This window comes from Histomonas meleagridis (genome assembly GCF_020186115.1).
Source record: "Histomonas meleagridis strain 2922-C6/04-10x chromosome Unknown contig_204, whole genome shotgun sequence".
Lineage (NCBI taxonomy): Eukaryota > Parabasalia > Tritrichomonadida > Dientamoebidae > Histomonas > Histomonas meleagridis.
In genome coordinates, this window is record NW_027150808.1 from 260,989 (window position 1) to 286,871 (window position 25,883).

General features: G+C 28.7%; 5 protein-coding genes across 5 annotated transcripts; 2 read left to right on the forward strand and 3 right to left on the reverse strand.

The window, feature by feature from the left end:
• Positions 1-1,535: 1,535 nt before the first annotated feature.
• GO595_003518 (cytoplasmic heat shock protein 70) lies at positions 1,536-2,702 on the reverse strand (the record flags this gene model as incomplete). Its single annotated transcript, XM_067916548.1, has 1 exon — positions 1,536-2,702. The coding sequence occupies one exon, from the start codon at positions 2,700-2,702 to the stop codon at positions 1,536-1,538; it is 1,167 nt and encodes a 388-aa protein (XP_067776375.1).
• An 890-nt stretch (positions 2,703-3,592) lies between these two features.
• GO595_003519 (fibrous sheath CABYR-binding protein) lies at positions 3,593-5,944 on the reverse strand (the record flags this gene model as incomplete). Its single annotated transcript, XM_067916549.1, has 1 exon — positions 3,593-5,944. One exon carries the CDS (start codon positions 5,942-5,944, stop codon positions 3,593-3,595), a length of 2,352 nt encoding a protein of 783 aa, XP_067776376.1.
• Positions 5,945-6,543: 599 nt separating this feature from the next.
• On the forward strand, positions 6,544-7,959 carry GO595_003520 (Clan SC, family S28, unassigned serine peptidase; the record flags this gene model as incomplete). The annotated part of the gene is made up of 1 exon (XM_067916550.1): positions 6,544-7,959. One exon carries the CDS (start codon positions 6,544-6,546, stop codon positions 7,957-7,959), a length of 1,416 nt encoding a protein of 471 aa, XP_067776377.1.
• A 9,883-nt stretch (positions 7,960-17,842) lies between these two features.
• Positions 17,843-18,868, forward strand: GO595_003521 (uncharacterized protein; the record flags this gene model as incomplete). Its single annotated transcript, XM_067916551.1, has 1 exon — positions 17,843-18,868. One exon carries the CDS (start codon positions 17,843-17,845, stop codon positions 18,866-18,868), a length of 1,026 nt encoding a protein of 341 aa, XP_067776378.1.
• Positions 18,869-19,070: 202 nt separating this feature from the next.
• Positions 19,071-20,357, reverse strand: GO595_003522 (uncharacterized protein; the record flags this gene model as incomplete). Its single annotated transcript, XM_067916552.1, has 1 exon — positions 19,071-20,357. One exon carries the CDS (start codon positions 20,355-20,357, stop codon positions 19,071-19,073), a length of 1,287 nt encoding a protein of 428 aa, XP_067776379.1.
• Positions 20,358-25,883: the final 5,526 nt, after the last annotated feature.

Sequence of the window (25,883 nt, forward strand, 5' to 3'; positions counted from 1 at the left end):
AACATTCTTTAAATTATTACAATAATAAAATGTATAATTGTTAACAGATGTTAAATTTGATAATATGATCTTTTTTAAGCTTTTACATTGTGCAAATGAATATTCTCCAATTCGTTCAACGTTTAATGTATTGGAAATCGTTTCTAATTTTTCACATCCATAAAACGCATAGTTTCCAATCTATTTAACATTTTCGCCTATTTCTACTGATAATAAATTGGTACAATTATAAAATACATATTTGCCTACGGATGTTATGTTTTCGCCAATAATAACTTTTTAAAGATCTGTGCATTTATAAAATGTATAATCACCAAAACTAATTATCGAATTTGGTAATATTATGCTTATAATATCACACCTATAAAATGAATAATTTCCAATTGTGGTAACATTGTCGCCTATTTGGACATTTGCTAACTTTGTGCATTTTATAAAATGAATAAGCATCAATTGTAATTACTGAGTTTGGAATTGTGACTTTTTGTAATGAATTGCATTTATAAAAGGCATAACTTCCAATTGTTGTAACGCAGTTTCCAAAATCAATTGATTCTAAGCTATAACAACGACAAAATGCTTGAAAGCCAATTGTGGAAACAGGACCTATAATTGAAACAGTTATTAATTTAGTCCAATTAGAAAATGCTTTTGATGGTATTTGATTCACATTTCCACCAATTATAACAGTTTTTGCTACATCTTTGTATTCAGACGTAAATTGACTCGATTCGTTAATTACGAGTGTACTCGAAAATGACATTAAACTTTTAGTGGACAACTTCTTATTCATGCTAAAAGGAGTTATTGAGAATATTGGTATTGCATAAAAAAATATGAGTGATAAAATTCTCATTTTAGGAACGATAATTTTGATAAGACGGTTAATTGAATAATTTGTTTTTCGCTGCTCTGAAATATCGATAAGTTTACACGTTCTCAAATTTTCAAGTTTTTATAAGTCACATCACATGTTTCTACTTCACAAGAAAAAGAGCTCAATGAAATTTTATAATTAATGATATGTTTATTTATTAAATTAAAGAAAACTTTCACAATTTGAAAACTTTCCATGTTTTTATTTTAGAATAACAGCGAAAAAATCACAAGTCCAAGATATTCTCAACTCGTATTTTGATGCCACCAGATACGTCTGTAGCTTCATCTTTTCCTGTTACACTTAGAATACCATTTCTATCTATTTCAAACACTACTCCTATTTTTGGTATTTTTCGATCACCAGGTTTAACACCGGTTAATCTGAATTTGCCCAAGAATATGTTGTCCTTTGTTTTTGGGTTATCACCAACAAAAATTTTAATATCTGCTATTTCGTTTTCTTTTTTATACGTTGTATAGTATATTGGCTCCGATTTAACTGGGATTTCTGTACCACGTTTAAGAATTATATCCATATCAGTACAATTTACTTCAACACCAATGGAGTGTGAAATTTTTGAAGTGTATCTAACAATAGGGTAATCACCTTCTTTTGCTATATTTGCTGCTTCAACTGCAGCGCCAATTACCACTGCTTATTCAGGATCAATTTTAGTTTTTAGTATTTTATTTGGAAATATTTCCTCAAGCATCATTCCCACAAGTGGAATTTTCGATGTTCCGCCAATAAGAACAACGGCATCGATATCTTTTTTGTATATTTTATCTTTTTCATCTTTTCTTTCATTAGCTTGATTAAAGACATCGTCAATTGGTTTTAATATGTTTTGTAAGAGTTCATAAATTAAATCTTCGAATTCAGCACGTGTTATTGTGTCAGAATAATCCTTTCCATTATATAATGATGGACATGATATCCTTGCAATGTTAGTGGTTGATAAGGTTATCTTTGCTTTTTCACATGCAACTCTTATCATAAACATTGCGCGTTTATCTCCACGAATGTTACATTCGTGTTCTTTTTCAAATCGTGTTGCAAAATAATCGACAAGAAGATTATCAATGTCTTGACCTCCAAGATGTGTATCACCTCCTACCGCAAGAACTGTGAAAGATTGTTGATAGTTTTCCAAAAGAGATAAATCAAGTGTGCCTCCACCAAAATCGAAAATTAATAACTTGCGTGCTGTCTCAGATTTTTCATTCAGCCCATATGCAATGGCTGCTGCTGTAGGTTCATCGATAATACGTAATACATTAAGGTTTGCACGTCTTGCTGCTTCCATAATTGCTGCACGTTGAACTGCATTAAAATATGCAGGAACTGTTACAACAGCATCATCATTTATCCCTTCTGAACAATCTGAGTCTAGCCCAAGAAAATGGTCTGCAATTTTCTTCATGTGGTCGAAAATATATGATGCGATTTCAATGGCTGAATATTTTCTGATTTCATTGTCAAGTCTTATTTCATAAAAAGGCATGCCTCGTTGGTCACAAACAACATTGAATGGCCAGTGCATTAAGTCACTTTGTACACATGGATCATGATAAGTTCGACCAATTAAACGCTTAGAATCGAAAATTGTACAATCTGGATAGTCGGTTGCTATGTTCTTTGCTACGTCACCAACAATTATAGAATCTTTTTGGATTGTGACATAAGATGGTGTTGAATAGTTTCCTAGATTATTGTTGATGATATCTACATGTCCATTCCTCCACACACTTACACTGTTATATGTCGTGCCGAAATCAAACCCAAGAATAGGTTTTTTTTCGCTGTTTGTCTTTTTCCTCATAAAATTATAATTCTAAAAATGCCAATAAAAAGTTCAAAGACACTTAAAAAATTCAAAGGCATTTAAAATGTGCCGTTCAGAAATTTGAAAGGTGACGTTTAAACGTACAATTTTACAACGATAGGTGTAAATGAATCAAACCTAAAAAAAAGTGAATCTAAAACGATTAAAAGCACATCCCTTATTTTGCCAATTTTTTTAACAATAAATTGCGAAATGTCATTTTAACTCTTTGAATCTGATCGAATAAATTTAATTATTCTTCTTATGAGTGGAAATATTTGGTCTTCTCTTTGTTTTCTCAGATTAATTGTTATATAATTGATGATTTTCCATAATAATTTTATGACTTGTTTGTAACATTTTAAAATGCTTATTGAAATACATAGATATTTTAGATATCATTTTATAAAAGTTTTTAAATCTTTATAATATTATTCTTTTGTTCATTACATTTTTCTACAAGATAGTTAATGATCAAATTGTTATAACTTCAATTTTTTATTATTATGGCAATTTACAACCAAATTTTAATGAAAATGCTTTTATGTCCACCAACAGTTATACATTTTTATGAAACATTATAACTCAATTTTTTATTTTTAAATATATTATAAGAGGTCCTCAAACTGAGAAAAGAAACATAATTTGGTGAACTTTTTGGTATCGAATAAATCCTTCTCATATTTGAGTCATAATTTTTCAAAGGGACAATCATAAAGTTTATGACTCATTTCTATATACAACGCCTGTCTAAGGACAACACCGCACATATTCAAATAAAGATCATTCCATAAATTGGTCGGAATTTTAATTACAAAGCTCAAACAATTTTTTGTTGGTTCCGCACTTATTATAATTTCAAAATTATTAAATTCTTTTTATTATTATTATTTTTGCAATGGGAATCTTCTAAAAAATCGCTGTGCCACAATTTGCGCGTCTTGTTGCGTCATTATCGTTGACAAGTTCCTTACCATTTCGTTCATACTCTTTGCCTTCGATATCGAGTTTGCGAATTCGTCCAAACCTTCTTCGTCATTAACTTCTTCGATTAACTTCAGCAGATATTTTGCCGGCGAATTAATATTCTCTTTCGAGTAGTTAAAGTCAGGAACCTCATCACGTGTTGCCGCTCCCCAAAACAAGTTCTTGTCGAGTTTCTTCTGCTTCTTTTTATTGTTATTCTTAATATTATTACTGGCGTTTTGCGCTTTTAATATTTCGGCATTAAATAGTTCGTCAGTTTGGTTCTTTTGTTGCTCTTGTTCAAGTAATTGATCAAACGACGAAATAATTTTCTTGGATTCAATGTTCGGATTTGAGATGTTTCGTTTCTTTTGTATTTCTTCTTCTTGTTTAATGATGTCTGATATCGACACTTTGTTTTGTTTCTTCTTTTTGCTATAACTAATTTGTTGTTTGTTATTATCATTCGTTTGTTTTTGTTGTTGTTGTTGTACTTCTTCTTTATGATTCGATTTCGTGATCTCATTACGAATAAGGTCATCGAAACTTTGCTTTTGGTTTTGTTTCGTTGTCGCGTTATTCCATTGTTGAGACTGTATATTTTCATACGGAATAACTTTTGGTTTTGCTTTTCCTTTTCGTTGTTGTTGTTGTTGCTGTTGCTGCTTCGGTGTTTGGCGTTTGCTCTCTTCAGACTCTAACAGCGATGAGAACGTCGACTTGTTCGGCGCCGCTGCCTTCGTCGGCGTGCTCCACGCGGGCTGCTGCGGCTTTTCTTCTTTGGGCATTTCGAATGGAACTGCTTTGCCTCTGCGGTGGTTCTTCCTTCCTTGTTTTGGTGGCGCTGTCGGTGGCGCAAATGTTGACGAATGCTTCTCTGCTTCTAACAGCGCATTAAATGATGAGCGTATTTGCGGCTGCGGCTTTTGTTGCTGTGGTGGAGCTGGTGGTGGCGGACGATTCGACGCATTAAATTCTTGTAACGACATGACAATTGGCTTGTTTTTCTTCCCTTTGCTCTTTGATGGTGATGACGCAGGCGTTTGCTTTGTTGGAACTGTCTTTTCTTCACTCGCTAACATTTGAGCAAATGAAACGTTGTTACTTTTGGTGATATCTTGCCCCCATTGTCCTGGCTTGTTCATGTTTCTTTGAAGTTCTTGGAATGACATAACGACTTTGTTTTGTTTCTTATTTTTTGATTTTGGCGACTTTTGATTATTAGTATCGGGTTGTTTCTTGTTGGCTTCATTTGTTAATACTTTGGAAATAGATATAGGATGCACTTTGGATGACGTGGAATTCCATGAAATCGAAGGTGAAGTTTCTTCTTTCACTTCGACGGTTTTCGGGGTGCCCTGTTTTTGAATGCGTTGTTCATGTCGAGTGATTTCTTCAATGGAAGATGCTTTCATGTTGTATTGAGGCTTTGGGGGTGAGGATTTGATAACATGCTCCGGTTGATTGGGTTGAGGCTGTGTAATGGATTTTTGTTCTTCTTCTTTGACAATTGATTCAAAGGATTTTTGATGCTTTTCATGTTTTTCTTCTTCGTAAATAGGCTCAGAATCAGATTCTTCGATGAAATATTCTTCTTCTTCCTCTTCTTCTTCTTCTTGGATGATTGGATGGAATTCTAATTCTTGTTGAGGTTCTAACTCTGGTTGAAATTCAAGTTCTGGTTTGGATTCTAATTCCACTTCCGGGTGAAATTCTGACTCTGGTTTAGATTCTATAACAGGTTGAGGTTCTATTTGTGGCTGAAAATCTAGTTCTGGCTTGAATTCAACAGATTGTGATTCTGGTTCTGGATGAAATTCAAATTCAATTTGAGTTTTCGGTTCATTTTGATCTTCTGGTTCAGGCGTAAATGTTTTGACATCTACAGGTTGTTGCTCTTCAATATTTGGATGGGAATCTTTTTCATCCTTGGATTGGATTTGAATTTCTTCTTGTGTTGGACTAATGATACTTGGAAATGACTCTTCTGGACCTTGCGTTTCTTTTTGTGTAGGTTCAGGCGAGAATCGACTTTGTGCACTTTGATGTGTTTTTGGTTTTTGTTCTTTATCGTGATTTCTATTTTGGGGCCTCTTATTATAAGGCCTTACGAATTTATTTGCAGATTGAATTTTTTTTTGGAATTTTGAATGATCTAAAGGTGGTTGACATATCTCAGAATAAACAGGACCAAATAACTCCTTACTAACGAGAGGTTCACACTCCACAAAAAAACCAATGATTTCATTTGGAGTAAATTTGATTCTTTGCATTTGGAGATGTGGTCAGGTGCGACATGTGATATGAAAACATTGTTTAAAAATTTTATTATAAAAACAAAACAACTGAAAGTTTTCCCGTATTACTTTGAAATGACGAATAAGGGCAAAACGCCTAAAAAGATAAAATTCAAAGGGGCGAGCAACAAACAATAAATTTGGTTTTTCATATATATTTTTTTGCTGTAATTGTTCATCGATGAACCAAAATAAAATTATTTTCTCATCTCTAAGCGAATTTCTTTCCACTTGACAAAATAAAACAAGAAAACTATTTTTTTAAGCAAAATTAAATGTTTTGTTTTCCCAAGTAATATCATTGTTTTACTCGTACAGTAAGCAAATGTTAGTTGTTGTTAAACTCGGGATGTAAAAAATTCGACAAGGAGAATACATTAAACATGTTACAGAAAATTTTTAGTGAAACAAAATATTCCTTGCTCAGTAGAAGTAAGTGTTACATAATATAACATTTTTTAAAGGATTTATTAAGTAAAACAAGTCTTAAGACTTATTTGTTTTTTGATGTCACATTTTTGTAATGTTTTCAAACAACAAGCTCAAAAACGATCTAACGTTCAAACTTCAAAACGATGAAGCTTCAGTTAGGAAACGGTTATTTCTTCAAACCAGACAAAACATCATCGATGATACCTCTTCTTTTTCTGGTCACTTACATAATCAGACATGGTTTAGATTTCACTGGTCTTGATATAGAAAGTGAGCTCAAGAATTTCAGTCAAATAACTGATCATTCTAACCCAAATAGTCCAAAATTTAATCAAAGATATTACGAAGTTACCAAAAACTATGTTGAAGGCGGACCCGTAATTCTTTATGTTGGTGGTGAAAGTGATGTTTTCAAAATCAAAGGAAATAGTACCACAGATGTTATAACAACATATGCTCAAGATCTTGGCGCTATCGTCATTCATCTTGAACATCGTTACTTTGGCGAATCATGGCCAACCAGCACATCCACTGTCGAAGATTACAAGTATCTTACAGTTGAGCAAGCTTTAGCAGATTTGAAGTATTTCCAAGAGGAATATTCTAAGGAGCATAAAATCGAAAACTCGAAATGGCTTATTATCGGAGGCTCATATCCAGGACTTCTTTCAGCTCTTGCCCGTGAAGTTTATCCGAAAAATTTCCATGCCGCAATCTCTTCTTCCGGTGTTGTTTTAGCCACAGATGATTACAAAGATTTCGATCTTCAAGTAGCTGTTTCCATGGGTCAAGAATGTGCAGCAGCAGCTCGTCATACCCGCATTTTAATTGATCAACTTATGGAAGACGAAAGCACCAAATCATATGTCAAAGAAATGTTCAATGCCTCATTACTTACCGACATGAACTTCCGTTTTCTCATTGGTGAACTTTTCACAATTGGCATACAATATGATAATGTCGAACTTATATGTGGACCAATTGTTGATGCACTAAAGACCGGAGACGACCCAATTGCCGCGTTAGCCAAGATCAATCGCGAATACTTTATTCCCGAGATTTGCAATGGCGACATTGCCCGCACATATAGTGATGAAGTATTAATTGAATTAGCGAATACGAATCGTAACGCGTCATCACGTTCATGGCTATGGATGACATGTAACGAATTAGCATATTGGCAAACAGCATCTGGCCGATTATCATTACGAAGTCCAAAACTGGACAAACAGGCGTTCCAAGACCAATGCACTAATGTATTTGGCGCAGGGGTCACACCGAAAGTCGATGAATTTAATCGCAAGTATGGCGGCTTACAACAAAACGCAACGAGAGTGTACTACACGACCGGATCGCAAGACCCATGGACATGGACATGCGTAACAGAGGAGTCCGGAGTGCCAAAGGGCTCAATAGCGCATACTATCACTGGGCATAACATTGGACATTGTGACGACTTGGTCTCGCCGTACGAAAACGAACCAATAGATTTGACTAGAACAAGAAAACATATGAGAGAGGTAATTAAGGTGTGGATGGCTGAAGACGATGATGAATAAAAACCTCAGATTTTTTGTGACTTTTTGGTGAAAGAAGTGCGCACGCGATTTTCATAGTCTGTTGACGCTTCAAGTGATAGAAATTGTTCATTGTGTATAATATGAATTTTACTGTTAGTGGACAAACGATAGACAAATTAAATGATCAGGAAACTGTTTTCCACAGAAAAAACCCATCGTTGTGTTGAAATTCCTATCGTACACTAAGGGATGGAAAATATTTGAAAATATTTGAGCTGTATGAAAAGATGTGATATTATCTTCTCTGGACGTTATTTGAGTGCTGAAAATAAATTTAATTTGACAAGTTACACTAAGAACATAACAGAAGTCAATGTGAAAATGGAAAATTAAAATGTAATTCAGGTTATACTGGTCAATTATGTAAAATACAATATGAAGTAATACCATATTATTATGAATCTGATTTAATTGAAGTTGAAGCTAATGAATTTAAATATTATAAGATCCCAATTCAAGAACAATATGATAAAATCATTTTAGCTGCATTTGTTTCCAATAATTTCAATAATTTTTCATATGTATTTGAATTAAATTCTGAAAATGATTATTTACCTCTTCATTCTAAAAATCATGTAAAGGTAATTAATGGTACTTCTATTTTAGATTCTATTGACAAGAAATTCAAAACTTTAGATGCCAAAACAGAACATTATATAATGTTATCTATAATTTTAGAGACAACATTTCAGTTACATATTTTAAATGAGCCAACAGATGGAGATATTTGTATTTGTGAAGATAACAAATATTCAATACCAGATAAGTGCAGTCAACAAAATACTTATTCAGATATGAATGCAATTTTAGGTATTTCTCATTATCTTAATGGTAGAATAATTTATGTTGACAAATCATTTTCAATGTCTTTATTATTTTTATTTATTCCAGAGAAATATGAATTTAGATTACTTAATAAAAATGGATTAACAAAACATTCGGTTACTATTATAAATTCAGGTTATGATCCCGAAGAATTAAATAGTAGAATAGCCAATTTAGATGTTGATGACTTAATAGTTATTCTCGATTCACAAACAAATAATCTTGAAACAAGTACAACACAAAATATTAAAACAAATGCAAATGATAAAATAATTTATTTTGATAATTTGAACTTTTCAAATGTTACATTGGTATCAAATGGTTATATTTTATCTGCTGATAATCTTTTTATAGATTATGAATCTTATACTGATTCAATTAAACAAGAAGAAATTAATATTACTGACGCTGATGTGCCAATTTCAACAATTAAAGTTTATGATGATTATATTGAACTTATTTCATCTATTCAAGAAGTTAAGAAAATTAATTTAATCGAAAATATGAATTTCACTTTCGAAACTTATCGTCCAACGTCATATATGACTTTATAATATTTAATTATAAAAGGTAAGGAAGGTCAACGTAATTTAACGAAAGGAGTTCAAATTACAATTATCGCTTATAATGTTGATGGTTGTAATTATCAAATTGATGAAGAATTAAAAGATATCGTTAATGTAATATCTTTTCCATTAAAGGAATTTATTAATAAATTAACAACAGCAGCAATCGTAGGTATTGCAATTGGATGTGTCGCAGGCGTCGTTATAATTGGAATAATAATTTGGAAAATAATAGCATCATAATAAACCATTTAATTTTTATTTTTTATCTTTTGTGTTATTACGTGAGAGAAATAGACGCATTGCATTATATGGAAAGCGTCTAAGTTCATGAAAATAAAAAAAATGTAATGAAAGAGTTTTTACACTTTTTGTAAAATTGTCACTTTTTATAACTTTGCACTTTTTGTAAATCTTCATTTGTTTTTCATGTTCAACAACATTGATCGAATTCCTAAAAACCTAAACAACAAATCTCGCCTAAATCACGAAGACGAACTTAATGATGTAAGTTTATTTTTAATGAATGAATTAGAACAACCAAATGATCCACAATTTTTAATATCAATTATTCCATCATTAAATAAAAATGAGCTTACGAAGTTCATTCCACATATGTTAAAATTACCATCAATATCACTTAAGCAAGTTATCTCTAATATTATTAATTCAAGTAATATTAATAACTCATTCTTTCTATTTGAGTTAAACAAAATACCAAAAAAATCGGGGTTGTTTGGTAAAGCAGTCGAAGCATTAAGTTATTACTTCGATTTCAATGTGAATTATGCCGAATGTATAATAGCTGCTGATGCTGTTATTCGTAACAAAACGAACTTGGACTTGATCATGGACACTTTGTTTGGTATCGTAAACAAATTCCAAAATGAAAAATGTTATAAATATGTATTAAATATTAATATTCCACAATTAGCAGAACTAAATTTGTTCCATAAGAAAAGAAATTGCGACATTTTGATGAAGATCATTTCCATGACAAGGCCGTACTCGTCGAAGTTGGCACTGCAGTTGCTTCGAGCCGATGAAATTGAGAATTTGGTGATGACGCACCCGAGTTTGGCGCAAGTGCTGTATGAAAAGGCGAGAAGAATGCCAATGGTGACGCCTGAGGTGCTAAGGATACTGCAATAATGAAACAGGCAAAAAGTCCTGACACTACTTTTTATTTTTTATTTTTTATTTTTTCATTATTATGACTTTAATTATTTTTCTTTTCTATTGTTGTTGTTGTAGAATTAAAAAGAGTTTTTCCAAATTAGATTTTATTTATGGTGCTCTTTGTGATTCTTCTTCTTCAACATTTAAGTCTTTGAATTAATCACACCAACTAAAGTTACATACATTTTATACGTATAATTTGATTAACAAATCTCATTGAAGTTTTCTTTCCCATTATAGAAAGTGCATCAAAGTCTTCCATCTGATTGGTACCGACTTCCTTTTTTATTATATTTTTTTTATTTTTGAATTATAAATTTTCTTTTGTGAATCTTATAGTTATATTAAATCTTTTGAATGGAGAGAAAAATTTAATCATTTATGTTTCGGAAACATTTCAACATGTTAATTAAATTTCTAAAAGAATAAAATAAGAGTTTAGTTTATATATAATAGTTTTTATTTATATATGATTTATTTTTAGGAATCAATATGATGTAGACAAAAAGGGTGAGTCAGATCTTATTCCACCATTTATTTAAGTAAAAATTATAATTTTAAAAAATATTTTTTTATGAATAATTCATTAAATGTGTTGTTGTACTTTTATGATTGCTTACAATAATTTTTAATGTTACTGTAATTTTTCTCAGGAAGTTGTTTGCTTGATGGTAAATCGCATAAATGGTTTTATCATTAGAAAGCAATTTCGTTTTGTTCAAGACTTAATATACCATATATGCTTTATGAAGTAATGTTTGGTGATTTCCTAATGTTATTTTGGAACATTATAACTATTAAGAAAACAAATAAACATTTTTATCATATATTTTGATCCTTTAATTTAAAATTTTTGTATCTTTTACTCATTTTTCATATTTATTTAAACCAACAAATTTTTTATTAATTTTTTTTTAATATTTTATTATTAAATGTTTAAAAAATATAAAACTTTTTATTTATTTTCTTCTTGACTAATCAATGCACTATCATCCAAAGGAAGCTCATTTTTCAAGTCATTCATTTTAGGTATTGTTGCGAGGATCAAAAAAGAGAAAAGTGTTTCAAACGCTTCGAAAACAATAAATTGTACATACGCATAAAGAAGCTCTCTCTCGGCTGCTTGTTTGTCTTTGGCTTTTGATATTAACTTTATAGCCATTGCGACAAGTGGACATATTGTAATTGTAAAGAACTTCTCAACATGTTTTCTTATATTTTCGTCGAATCTTTTACGTATTAATATGGTGTGTATTATAACTAATATTACTAAACCAACAAATAAAACAGAAATATAAGCAACAAACGAAATGAAAATACCGGAAACAATTATAATTGTTGCCGAAATTAATGGAAATATACCAAAGAAATAAATTTTATCAATGAGAGAAAGATCATCAAAAAATGGTTTTAGGAAATTATAATCAGTGAAAATTATAAAAAATAGATAAAAAATCGAAGCAATGATAAATTGAGTATCAAGTTCCATATTAAATACACCTTGATTAACGAAAATTGTTAACATGAGAAAAATTAGAAATTGTAATGTTAAAATAGCAGTTGGAATTGTAACGATTGGAGTTAATTTTATACTACTCTTATTTTGAATCCACCGAAATATGAGAATTGAACATACAACTAAAACAACAGCACATGAACCGGTAGAATATATCAACCATTCTTGTTGAAAATCCGATTTATTTCCAATTATGTCAATATGAAGATGAAGTGTTTCATCCACAAAAAGGGATTCTCGATGAAAACGAAGATAATCTTCACTTGTCACCTTTTCATTTATATTAATTTGGTGTGTAAGAGATAAATTACTAACAGTAAATTCGTACTCCTGTGAATAACATGATGAATATGCGTATGTGGACCTTACAAAGCATGCAGAAATATCAATTGTCCTATTTAACTCAGTATTTTCCATAGAAAATGTTGCAAGAATAATGGAATTTTTACGGAACCCATGAGGCCCAAATAAAGCATAACGATGGTCGCCATTTATAACAAAATCATGCTTCAGAAATAGCAGAGATAGCAATAACGATATCATACTTTCGATTACAAATTAAAAACTTTTTATCTGGTGAACACGTTTCATTGAAACAGGAAAAAATAAACCATATAATTAATTCAATAGCATTTAAATTTTCAGGCCGGATTGGTTGTTTTAACCGTCAGATTAAGTTGATCCTCATTGAGCATAAACCTCATAAAATTTTATATACAATGTCACTTTTTAATAATTAATTGAATTCATGTTGTAATGTTTAAAATGAAATGATTTATATTTTTTAATAAAATAATTTTTTATTTAACAACACTTAATGTAATTTAGATTTACTTTTTTTTCATGAATGATGCAATTGAAACTGCTTTGCTTTGAAAAATATCATCCCAATTTTAATATGTTAAGCTAAAGCCCTCTTTTTTAGTGAAGTAATTAAAACATAAATCAATAAAATAGTGTAAATAAACACAATTGTTAAATTATTAAGTTCACCAAGGAAATCATCTATAACTAAACCCAGCTTCAAGAAAACCATCTGAGACAAGCTTTGTTTATGCTGGTTTGCTTCCATACATTTTTGAAATTCTTTGCACATTGTTTCTAAAGCTGGCACAAGATTTGGTTGGTCACACTGATTATTTTTATAATGTTGCATGCACAATATTTGATTTGGATCAAGTTTTGGTTTTCCGTCTTCAAAATTTTGGATTTCATCTTTTCTCATTAATAAATAAATGTAAAATGAAAAAATTGCAAAAAAGACATAAACAAGCTCTTTCACTATGAGCGAAAACTGTTGGTTAATCTTTGATATGCTTTTTCCTTGTTGATGCTTCTCCAAAACCAAATTTTGTATTGCTTTGCCGTTTATTTTTTTCCCAAACCAAATGCAACAACAACAACAACGAATTACAGCAACACAAAAGGAAATAGATCATGTTGTAGATCTTTTTCGAGAAGCATTGGAAACAAACTTAGAAGAAGTACCAGGTGTTTTAGATATAAATAAAGTTGTAATGGAATTTCAAAATTTATTATATCAACGAGTTGAAAGAGTTCCATCTTTTGAAGATGACCAACAAGCACAGGATCTAAAATTGAAAATCGAAAATTTACAGAAAAAAGCACTTCGATTAAAAAGCACATTACATTCAAATCGAAGTCTTTTTATTCAACAGGTTCAAGTTCAAGCAGAGCAAATGCTAGAAGAACAAAGCAAACCATTACAAATCCAAATTGATGAAGAAGAACCAAATTTTGAATTTCCAGAAGATTTTCAAGAAAGATTAAGTCTTCTTGATGAAACTATCAATCAACTTCATAACCAAATCAACACGACGAAAAAGAATATGAATGATAGTATTTCTAAGTATACTGCTTTTGAAAGAAGTGCTTCAAGTTTTTTCAAATAATTTTTTATTGTAAATCATATTGTTAACGAAATGAATAAAAATATTAAGAAATTTTTATTAATTATTTTGTTTAAGTAATTTAATAATTTCTTCATTACCATTTCTTATTGCCAAAGAAAGTGCTGAATCATATAATTTTAATAATTTCCATATATTATTTAAAAATAATAGATAGATAGAATGAATACTAAACAAAACAAATATATATTTTTAATATTAATATCAATTCCTTTGTGATTAAGATGTAATTTAATGATAGAAGTATGATCATTTTTGGATGCTAATATAAGAGCTGTATGAAATATTTTATACAATTTCCATATATTATTTTGAAACATAAAATTATTTACAGAAATTTTAGATTTAGCATTTACATCAATATCTTTTTGTTGAAGAAGAACCTTAACTGCTTCATATTGACCAGACATAGATGCACACATAAGTGCTGTCTGTCCTAATTTAAAATTAAAACAGTATATTATTAAAAGGAATTAATTATATAATAAAAAAACATCTTTATCATTTATTTTAACTCCTTTATGTTTAAGAAGTAATTTAAGTATTTCTATATAACCGAGTTCAGATGCATTTGTGATTACTGACCGAAATAATTTCAATAAATTCCAAATATTATTTTGAAATATTATTTTATAGAAACAAACTAATTAAAAAAGTAAACAAATGTCTTTGATATTTATTTTAATACCTTTTTGTTTAAGAAGTAATTTGACTGCTTTTGCTTGACATTTTACAACTGCGGTCATAAGTGCTGTATTAAATAATTTAAAACATTTCCAAATATTATTTTTAAACACGAAACATTTAAATTAAATTATAAATAAAACAAATAAAAATCTTGATCATTTATATTTATTTTTTTGTGTTTAAGAAGTAATTTAATTACTTCCGTTTGGCCGAATTCCGATGCTTTCATAAGTGCTGTATGAAATAACCTAAATAATTTCCAAATATTATTATGAAATCCAAAATTATTAAAATAAATTTTAAATAAAACAAATTAATATCTTTAGCATTAACATCAATATTTTTTTGTTCAAGAAGGAGTTTAATCATTTCAATTTTACCCCGAGCGGCGTACATAAGTGCTGTCGCAAATAAATTATATTATTTCCAAATGTTATTTTAAAACATAGTATTATAAGGGAAAAAAGAAACCAAATAAAGAAAACAAATATCTTTAGCATTAATATCAATTCCTATTTGTAGAAATAATTTAAAAATAGCATCGTAACCATATTCAGCTGCATTTATAAATTCTTTTTCGAATATTACAAAAATATTTTAAATAATAAATTGAATTATTTTATTATGTTAATAAAATTCTAATAGAATTAAAAAACAATTTTTTGATTTAAATCAATATATTTATTATTAATAAGAAACTCTAAAAGTTCATTGTTTCCAGAAATCGATTTGATTTTCAGAAAATCTATTATTATTGGATTTTTCTTAAGAAAATATTGTGTAAGAAATAAATTTCCATTTGCAATTGATTCAATGATAAGTGCCTCATTTATTTCCATTCCTTCATTAAATAAAAACAAAAGTATATCATAATTATTAAACTTTATACAATGTCTCCCTAACAATATTAAATTTTGATTATCTTCTAATTTATTCTCATAAATATAATGAAAGATATCATTTCGATGATATTCAATTGCCGCTTCATATGCTCTAATAAATGGTATATGATTTTGTTCACATAAATGAAGAATTTCATTGTTCCCACCTGCAATTGCAAATCTGCATGAATTTTTCAAATTTGCTTCATTTAATAATAAATATCTAAAGCATTTTATTGACCCGAAAAATGCTGCGTAATCAACTAATGAGACATTATTTGGAAATAATTCATTAGGATCTTGAGAAAGAAATGAATGTCTTTCATAAAGTGATGGTTTGATGAATTGATTAAAATCAAAATTTGTTTGTGATGAAATTTCTTGAAGTTTTTCAATTTCATCATTTCGAATTATTTGCGCAATTTCACTTGGATTAACACCATCATTTATTAATTGTTTTTGAAGTTCCCAATCATTATTAGAAAGTTTATCAATTTCTTCAAAGAAAAATTTATACCTTGGACAATCTCTACAATAACATAATTCTTTGCTTGATAAATAATGTGCAAAATATGGTATATTTTTATATTGACATATCTTCGGTTGAATTAATCCATTTTCGATCATTTTGTGAAGAAGATAAAATGATTCTTGAGAAGAAATAGAAAGAATAAATTGGGTGAAAACTTCAATGATTCTGATGTTATTCCCTTTTTCAACATTTTTTATATCAATTTTTATTAAATATTCAAAACACACTTTATCATTACCTTGTATAACAAAACACAAATATACAATTTTACAAAGAATCAATATAAATGAATATGAATAATCGGAAGTAATAAGATATGCAAATGAAGTTTCAACTGATTGATCAATATTGTCTTCATTTAAGTCTAAAATAATATTTTGAAGATCAAGCAGTGATTGAAGATTTTTTGTATATTTTTCTGTCTGGCTTTGGGTACTTCCCATTTTTTGTTGTTTGGCCGAAACTTTTTCTATAGCATTTTCACAGCTAAGTCAGAAAATAAACGGTCACTGCGAGGATTTATTCCCACAAATAATTTCAGATTTCCCGTTAGCAAGCAATAATACGAACTCAATCTATGCTCTTTTGGTTATGTATACATGCATGAATTTTGTTTAGAAAAAACTGATGAACAAATTGAAAGATTTTTTTTCGTTTTTCATTATAAAAAAAAGTCCATTAAAAACTTAGATTGTCAATCATGTTTAAATTTTTCTATAAAACAACATGATTTCATATGCTGACCACTTTTAATACTATGTGTTAAACTCAACCTTCGATTTTGTACGAACGTATATAGCGATCTTGATATCATGAATATATATATATATACATCTATGATTAATATAAATCTAAGAATAATCCCATAATTAGCACTAGATAAATTTATTTTTTCATTTCAAAAAGTGACAAAAATCGACTTTTGCATGGTTTATGTTGAATGATAGAGGCATTTATCTTTATCCTAAATTTGTTAATAGAGGCTATATTTTATCAAATATACACAAAAAATGAAATATTAAAGAAACAAAATAGTGTCTGAAAAAAAAAAGATCCTCTACAAAAAATCGAAATTTTGACAAAAATATTTTTCTCATTATTTTATGAAAATTTTTCAAATTACATTATGTATATGTATAAATATCAGAGGATCATTTTAAGAAAAACGACCTTAACTTGGTGTGACTAGTTTTTGCATGACATGTGATTTGAAATATACCAAATGATTAACCATCTTCATATTTTAAATCATTTTTTGTGGAAAGGGGTCACAAGTTTAGAGCACATGATCAAAAATTTAGAAATATTTTTATGCAGTTGAATCAAACTCGTAAAAGAAGCGCAATTTCAAGGACGATTAAAATGTATCGAAAATCCACTTTTTGATACATTGTGCATACAAATATCAGTTCATGTATGTATCGTTATTGAAAAATTTAACTGATTTTGAGAATTTAGTTCTAATGAATAAAAACAACATTTTTCCCAAACATTTTTGGAATGATGGAATGGAAGAGTTTTGGCAAACAAATAAGAAAACGCCACAAGAATCTCTTGGGTTTCCTTGTTTTGCTTCAATTATGTTTAAAAATGTTAATATTGGGGAAGAAGATAATGAAGATCCAAGTCATATTCTTAAAAACCTAATATATATTTATCCACAAAAAATCCCAATTGAACTGCAACAAGCGCTTATTGGTGTTTTAACATCATTTATGACATTCTCTAAATTAAACATAGGTTCAATGGTCTCCTCATTTTCGTGGAGTTCATCAAACATTTCCGTAAAGGCAATACAGTTACCAAGTGGTAACTTTGTTTTATTTGTTTTAAAAATGCCCAATTTTTTTTCATCATCCTCAATCACAGATACACTCGAAACCACACTTAACGCTATACAGCTCTTTGATTCCAATTTGTTTACGTACAGTAACGATGACAACGAGTTAATTTGTTATATTCGAAAATCATTATCATCGAGATCATTTATTTATACAAATTATACATTTAACGTCGGGAAGGAAAACCAGAACTTCCAATACACAGTTCGCCCTGTTTCCATTTTTAATTATTCCGCGCATTCGTTGCCAATTATTGCGCAATTGTTCGAATTAATCGAAAAGATTTCGGATCGAATTCTTTACGTTGCATTTTTCGAATCAGACAAATTGGTAACTTCAACATTTCCCAAATGGTTTTCTTATTTTTTGCCGTTGTTTTCCGCTCCAAAAACAGAACTTGGTTTTTCATGCATGAAATCTCTTTTCAAAATTTTTTCATTATATCTTCCAATAAATGATAACGTTACTCCAGTGACACTTGCAGTTAGTGAAATATATGAAAATTTAAAGTTATTTGTTATGTTTAAAGATCAAAGAGATTTCGAAGATATCATAAATCAACTAACAGAATTGGTTTCAAGTGGCATAGAAGAGTTTTATACCGAACTTGTTAATTGGACAGACCCTAAAGAAACAACTAATGGAGTTGTTGGTATATGGAGCGAAAATGGGATTGCATCAATCGGCGGTTGCAAACCGAACACACTTTCTCAAATTTCAAACATGTACAGCGGTTTTAAAGAAAATGATGGAGTTGTTGTTTGCGTGAATTTAGATGCTGAAACATCAGTTGCTGGTGCGAAATTTTTGGGATTTCAAATGTTCTCTGAGCTGCCATCTAAAGGAAATTGGGCTGACTTGCTCCAAAAACATTATGAAGCAATGAAATCAGCATTTCCAAATCTTCCAGAAGAATTTAAGAACATATAAATTATATGCGTATATTTTATATTTGTCATATTAAATAAAAACTTTCACTTATTATATGATAATTCAATTTCAAATCATCAGTAAGATATCATAAAATCAACTGACAAATACCTTATGACATCAAAGGCACTCAACAGATAATAAATTTACACGAAGACAAAAAAATTTTTAAATCGTATTTATTCACAAACTACAAAAAAAATTAATTTTTGTTTCTGTTATGAGAAACACGAACACTTTCAATGTTTTCCTTCACAATATTTCTTTTTTTCTTATTTGTCAATCCATTTTGTGCCAATTCATTTTTCATTTCAAGTTTCCATATCCCTGTTTTTACAACCGGTGGAACATATTCGGGGTTCTTTCCTATTACATTTATAATATTTTGTGAATCTAATGTATCAATTACTAATAATCCTTTTAACAATTTCCCGTACATTTTTGGAGCAAAAACAACAGTAATCGGAAGTTCTGTTGTTTCGTTGCCATCTGGTGTTGGTTCAATAATTCCTTTTTCAGGTTGAACTGATAATTCCGCAGCCGATCCTTGCACAAAATAAGCATGAAATGGAGTTTCCTTATGAAACACAAAAGGAACAACAACTTTTGCTGTTCCTGTTTTATTTAATAAACTTTCAATTGTAATTGTAGATATAGGATCTCCTCTATCAACATCCAAACAAATATGAAACTGCCATTCTTGACCAAGCTTATTACGAACCTTTAATGGTAATGATAACTGTAAAGGTCTATGTGGCGTAAAAACAACACTTACATTTAACTCAGGACAGCTTCCGACTTTTTGAATCGACGATGGCTTAATTTCAAAGATGCTCTTCAAAAAGTCGTAACCGCTCGGAATTGTGAGGTCAAGAACATATTCGCTTGCTTCCAAGTCATCGCTTTCGCCGACAAGGGATAATGATAACGATTTCTTTACGACTTCATTAGCTCTACATTGTACTGTTAGGATTTCAAGATTATCAATTAATGAGTTACCAATAATTGGAAATAAGAATTGAATTGAAGGAACAGTTTCTAATTCAGGCAAAGGACCTTTAGCATAACCTAATGAAGCGATGATTATATGAGCTTGAAATTGTCCAAGTCTTGGCGGAATAAAAGTAAAAGGAATTTGAAATTCTTCACCAAATGTATGCAAAGTAAAAACTTTTCTTTTGATTAAAAACGAGAAAATTCCATCTTCACAATCATTACTCATTGATATCGAAAACCTTGTTGGATACGGGAAAGGATTTGTAAAAGTTACTAAAGCAGAACTTGTAGTGTTGACAGGTGAAGTGACTATTATCGGCGACTGCGGTTGCGGCGGTTTTCCGGTACCGTTTAATTTATAAGAAAAATCGCCGATTTCATTTGACTTAAATATGATTAAAGCGTTTTCTTTTGTGCCTAAACAAGTTGGGATATAACGAACCTCGATTTTTTTCTTTTCTTGAGGGTTTAATGTTATTATTCGTTTAGTCATTACATGGAAAGCAGTTGGGTTATCATTTTCTATTCTCAATGAGACAATTTTATTTAAAGGGTTATCCAATTCGATAAAAACTGAAGAATATTTACCAATTGGCGAAGTTACAGCAGCCAAATTATTTATAGGGGCATCCGATACATCTATTTCTATTTTATACCAAAATTCACTATCATCATCATCATAAAAATATATTGAAGAAATTCGTTTCATAGCTTTCAAAGGTGAAATTAACAATGAATAATTAATTGTTGATTTCGGTTGTACAACAAAAGATTTTTCACCGAATAAATCATCATCAGATATAATTGTATTAAATTTAATTTTTTTATCTTTCGAATTAGTGATTGGTATAGTTATAGTTATACATTTCCGTGCAACTGTTGACACATGAATCGTTTCTTCTGGTAATGGAGGCTCGACATTAATTTCGATCACGTACCAAATAAAATTATTCGACATTGGATCCATAAAAGTTAATGTACCTGCGGATACACCACTCCTTAATGAATAAACAGTGAATTCAAATGGTTTTGTTGGTTCTCCATTTGAAAACTCGACTTCATTCGGAAATGTTATTATTGGTATTGTCGATTTAACATTAACTTTTCCGACTTTAATAATGTTCGATTTAATATTTAATGTTTTAATAAATGGTTTTCGTGCTTGACAATTAATAACAATTTTTTCTTCTGCATAAGGCTCTGCTACAATACCTTTTAACTTATATATAATTGTTGATTCTTTAGTTAAATTGATACTTGTGACTTCGGAATGAAATTCGCCAATTCGTCTTGGAGAAAATGTTATTACTAAATTTCCAATATTATTTGGCTTTATTGTTAAATTACTTGGAATAGAAAATGAATTATCACCAGAAAGTGAAAGTTTATAATTCCAAACTTCATTTGTATTATTCGGAATTGGAATATTTTGTTTTATTGATTGACCTGAAACAGTTGAAAACAAAAGTTTTATAATTTTTGTATGTATTAAACCTATTCCATGTATTTGTAAGATACGAATATCATTTTGTGATATTAACGCAATTTTACATGGATAATTTCCAGGTTTTTTAGGCTTAAATGTGACTGATAATGAATTTGATGTGTTTTTTATTAGTTTAAATTCTGTTGGCATATCGAAATATTGTGATGAAGAATTTGTTATCGAGAAATTTATAGATGAAAACGTTTGTTTATATATCGATTCGATTTCTCTTTGTTTCCTTTGTAAATATTCATTAAAACTTTTTTCATTTAACGTGTTAAAAAAGCGTTGTCGTTCAAATGAATAAGCTAAAGCTTTAATTAATGAATTGTTATTAATTTCAATTGGAATATTTGCAGTAATTGTTGAGTTACTTTCGACTTTAAACTTGTTTAATGAGATTTCTATTGGTGTCGGGAATTTAACTTTAGCATTTATTTCAATTATAAATTCTCCGTTTTGTACATCTTCAAATAATATTAAACATTTATATTGTCCTAATGAAATTGGTATAAATTCAACATCGAAATTAATATTTTGATCTTCTTCTTCGAAATTAATTTCTTTTTCACTAAATATAAAAGTTTTATGTAATTTTATATATGAGTCGAAACTTTCATCAGGTAAATTATTATTATTATCATCTTGATGATTATTTATTAAATTATTAATTTGTTGTTGAATTGATAAATTATTTTCATTTTCTTCATTAATTTGGATAACTTTCGAATATATTTTTACAGTTGAAGGAATTCCAATATAATTTTTAATTTTTAATTTTAATTTCGTCGGTTCATAAATTATTCCTTCGATATTATAAGTTTCATCTGGTTGATTTAATATAACATTTGATATTAAATCAATTACAATTGGTGCAGGGAAAATATGTTTATTATTATTATTGTTATTTTGTGTATTATTATCTGAACGTGAAGTAATAATTCGTGTTTTTGATGGTGTTAATATCAAACGACCTTTTGTTTGTCTGATTGAACGTGCGAAGAATTGTATTGGAAATTCTTGTGTTTTAAATGGTTGAATTGTTATATTATCATTAATTAATTGATAATTTTGATTTGATTCTAATTTCGCATGATAACTAATTTCATTTTTCGAAGGATTTGTTATAGCTATTGATTTTTGTATTGATTTATGTAAAGGTAAATTAAAATCTAATGTTAACGAAGGTAAGAAATATGGAATTGTTTCATATAAAAACGTAGAAATTAATGCTAATGTTATTTCATTACCATTAATTATTTCATTTGCATAAGGATAAAAGCCTAATTTTAACTCATTTAATGTTTGTACGATTAAATGAGCATTTTGTTGTATTATTTCTTCATCATTAGGATTCTCATGATTTAATGTTATGGAAATATTTGGTATATAACATTTTAATATTGCTTCAAATGCTAACGAATTATTGTATTCTTTAAATGTATATATCGGTTTAATAATATCATTCTTATATATACATAAATATAATGAAAACCATTTAAAGATTGTTCGTTCAGATGAATTATAAATATTCGAATTTTGTATTATTTTTTGTGAGGGTAAAATTATTGAAATTTTATCAGATGAATCATTATAACGATTAGCAATAGTTTTTAAATTAGAAGTAGCTTCATTAACACCAGGAATTTGATTAAATTTCGTTGAATCAATTTTATTTATGATAAAAATTTTAATTATTTGTAATAATAATAACATCCAGCTTTCAATGCTTAACTGGTCATATAACTTTTCGACGATTTGAATTCTTTTCATTAAAGATTCAGAAAAGAATTTCGATGAAGTATATTCATTTAAATCCTTTTGATTTATTATATTCGGAGCATTAAAATAATCAATTCCAAGTAATTTATCTGAAATTTGATCTTTTAATATATGAATAAAATCAGATTTAGATAATAAAAACTCGGGTTTAATAGAAGATAATAAAGCTCCAAGTGAACTTAATTGTAACAACAATTTATTTAATAAGTTTAATCTCTTTAAAATATGATCATTTTGTTTAATTGTTTTATTATTAATATCTATATCAATATTAGGTAATTTATTTCCATAAAGATTTTGTATCATTTCAAATAATAACGAAAAATTATTTAATATTAAATCATTTGGAAAGTTATTAATTTGCGAATTTAATGCAATTTGACTTAAATATCTTTTAATGAATAAAATATCATTATTAGTAAAAATAGAATTCCAATTATCGACATTTTCGAAATCAATATAATCAAAACAAGATATAAAACGAGAAGTTAATTCCATAGCAACAAAATCTTTTTTATTATCAATTTGTAATTTTTCATCAATAACTTTAATGATATCTTTTTGTTTAATGAATGGATAAATTGTAAAAATAGAATTATCTGTTGTACAATATACGGAGAAACTTGTAGCATTACCTTTATCATCAGTAATTGCAACATTAGTCGAAAAACTCATAGGTTTTAATGAAGAAAAAGATATAATAATTGGTAACTTTTCTGTTGTGTTTTCGAAATGTGTACCTTTTGGAAATTTAACTTGTAATGGAAAATGTGTTTCATCAATAGCAATTGTATATTTCAAATTAGAGTCAATATTAGCCTCATTTATAACATATAATTGTTCTTGACTTTTAACTCCTAATGGTACTATTGGTAAAGCTATTGAATTTGAAGACATTTTTATTTGTGTTTGTGTACCAATTCCTGTTAATTGGATTTGTCCAATTACATTTTCTTCCGAATCTTTATAAGATACAAATATTTGTAAATGTAAGTTATACGGAATTGGTTTTCTTGGTTTAAATGATATATTTAATGTTATAGTTTCACCTTTAGTTAAACTACCATTTGAAGGTTCAATAGAAAAAACTTCGGGGTTTTGAATTAATTCATTGGACGTATCAATTCTCCATAAACATGTTAATTTAGAATCATTTCGTAATTTAATGAAATTATTTTTAGTCTTAAAATTCGGATTTTCATTGTTATATAATGGTGAAATACCAAAATCTAAAAATGTGTTTGATATCCATAAAGGTGGTTGAATTGCTTCAGCACTAACAATAGGTTGCAAATGAAATGATGAAGAATCCATATTCATCATTGTTAATGGTAATTCGAATGAATGTTCTCCAATTTTTATAGGTTGAAATACTAAATCAAAATTTATACTTGAATTTTCGATAATATAAAATTTATATATTAACCCAACATTTTCATCATTTTGTTGAATAATTTGATCATTTTCGGATGAAATAGTAATTGAGTTTTGATTATTATTATTATATGATAATTGACTTGTAAGTTTTAAATGAAATTCCGGATGCGATGTAAGATTTAAATAAAGGATAGCTGGAATTGAACCAGTATTAACTAATGTTCCTTCGATCGATGATGAAGAACCTATAAAAAGTTTTCCGAATTCAAATTCAGTGTTATTTAATTGTACTTGAGGTAAAACTGATTGTCCAATTATATTAAATGATATTGAAGTTGTTCCAGCTATATCGATTCGAATTGTTTCATCGATTTGATGAGGATAAGAAGAATTATATATTAAATCTAATGTTATAGAATCATTTGAAGGGATTCTTCCATTTTTAGGTAATATTTTAAGTTCTTTATCTTGGATATTTGCTATATTAAAAATTCCATCATCATCACTAATGTTTTTTAATTTAATTTGTTGTATCTTTTCAATTCCAATTGGAATTAATCCGAAATTTATATATTTTTTAGAGATATTAATCTTTGGCGTTCCTACGTCACCAATACATTTTAATATTTGTTTCGATCCTCCTTCAACATTCATAATTAAATCGACTTCATCATGTGAATGATTTGAAGGAGTATAAGTAACTGTTAAACTAATTGATTTATTCGGCTCAATAATTCCTTCAGTTTTTGATATATTTATATAATTATTCATTCCATTCCATGTAAATTTTCCTGTACCGATTCCAACATTTGTAATTAAGATAAAATCAGTTATTACTGGTAAAATAGAATCAGGCGAAAACTTAAATTCTAAAACATTTGTTGATAATTTTAACTCAATAGGAACAACTTGTGCACTTACAGAAAATGAATTAGAATGATGTCCATTAATTGTATATTGGATAATTTTCATATAATTCATTGGTTGTTTACTACAAAACTTAATTTCAAAACTACCAATGCTATGTGGTGATATAATTTGAGTTGTTGGTGTACTCCCTGAAAGTTCATCATCTTCAAAATGTATTGCAACAATTATATTAAATTGTAAATTATTAGTGATCGAAAACGTTTTACTTGTTGTTGAAAAAACTGGAACTTTACCAAAGTTTATTGTTTGATGTGATGAATTGATCATTAATTGTTGTGTTGGTGTTAATATTCTTGAACATTCACTAATTTCTTGTGTTGTTGTCGGAACTTGTTTAAATTTCTTTTGAACATTTAAATGTTCTTCATATTTCTTTTGTGATGAATTCTTAAATTTATTATTTTGTTGATTATCTTTCGATTTAATTAGTCCGAATTTTTCAGG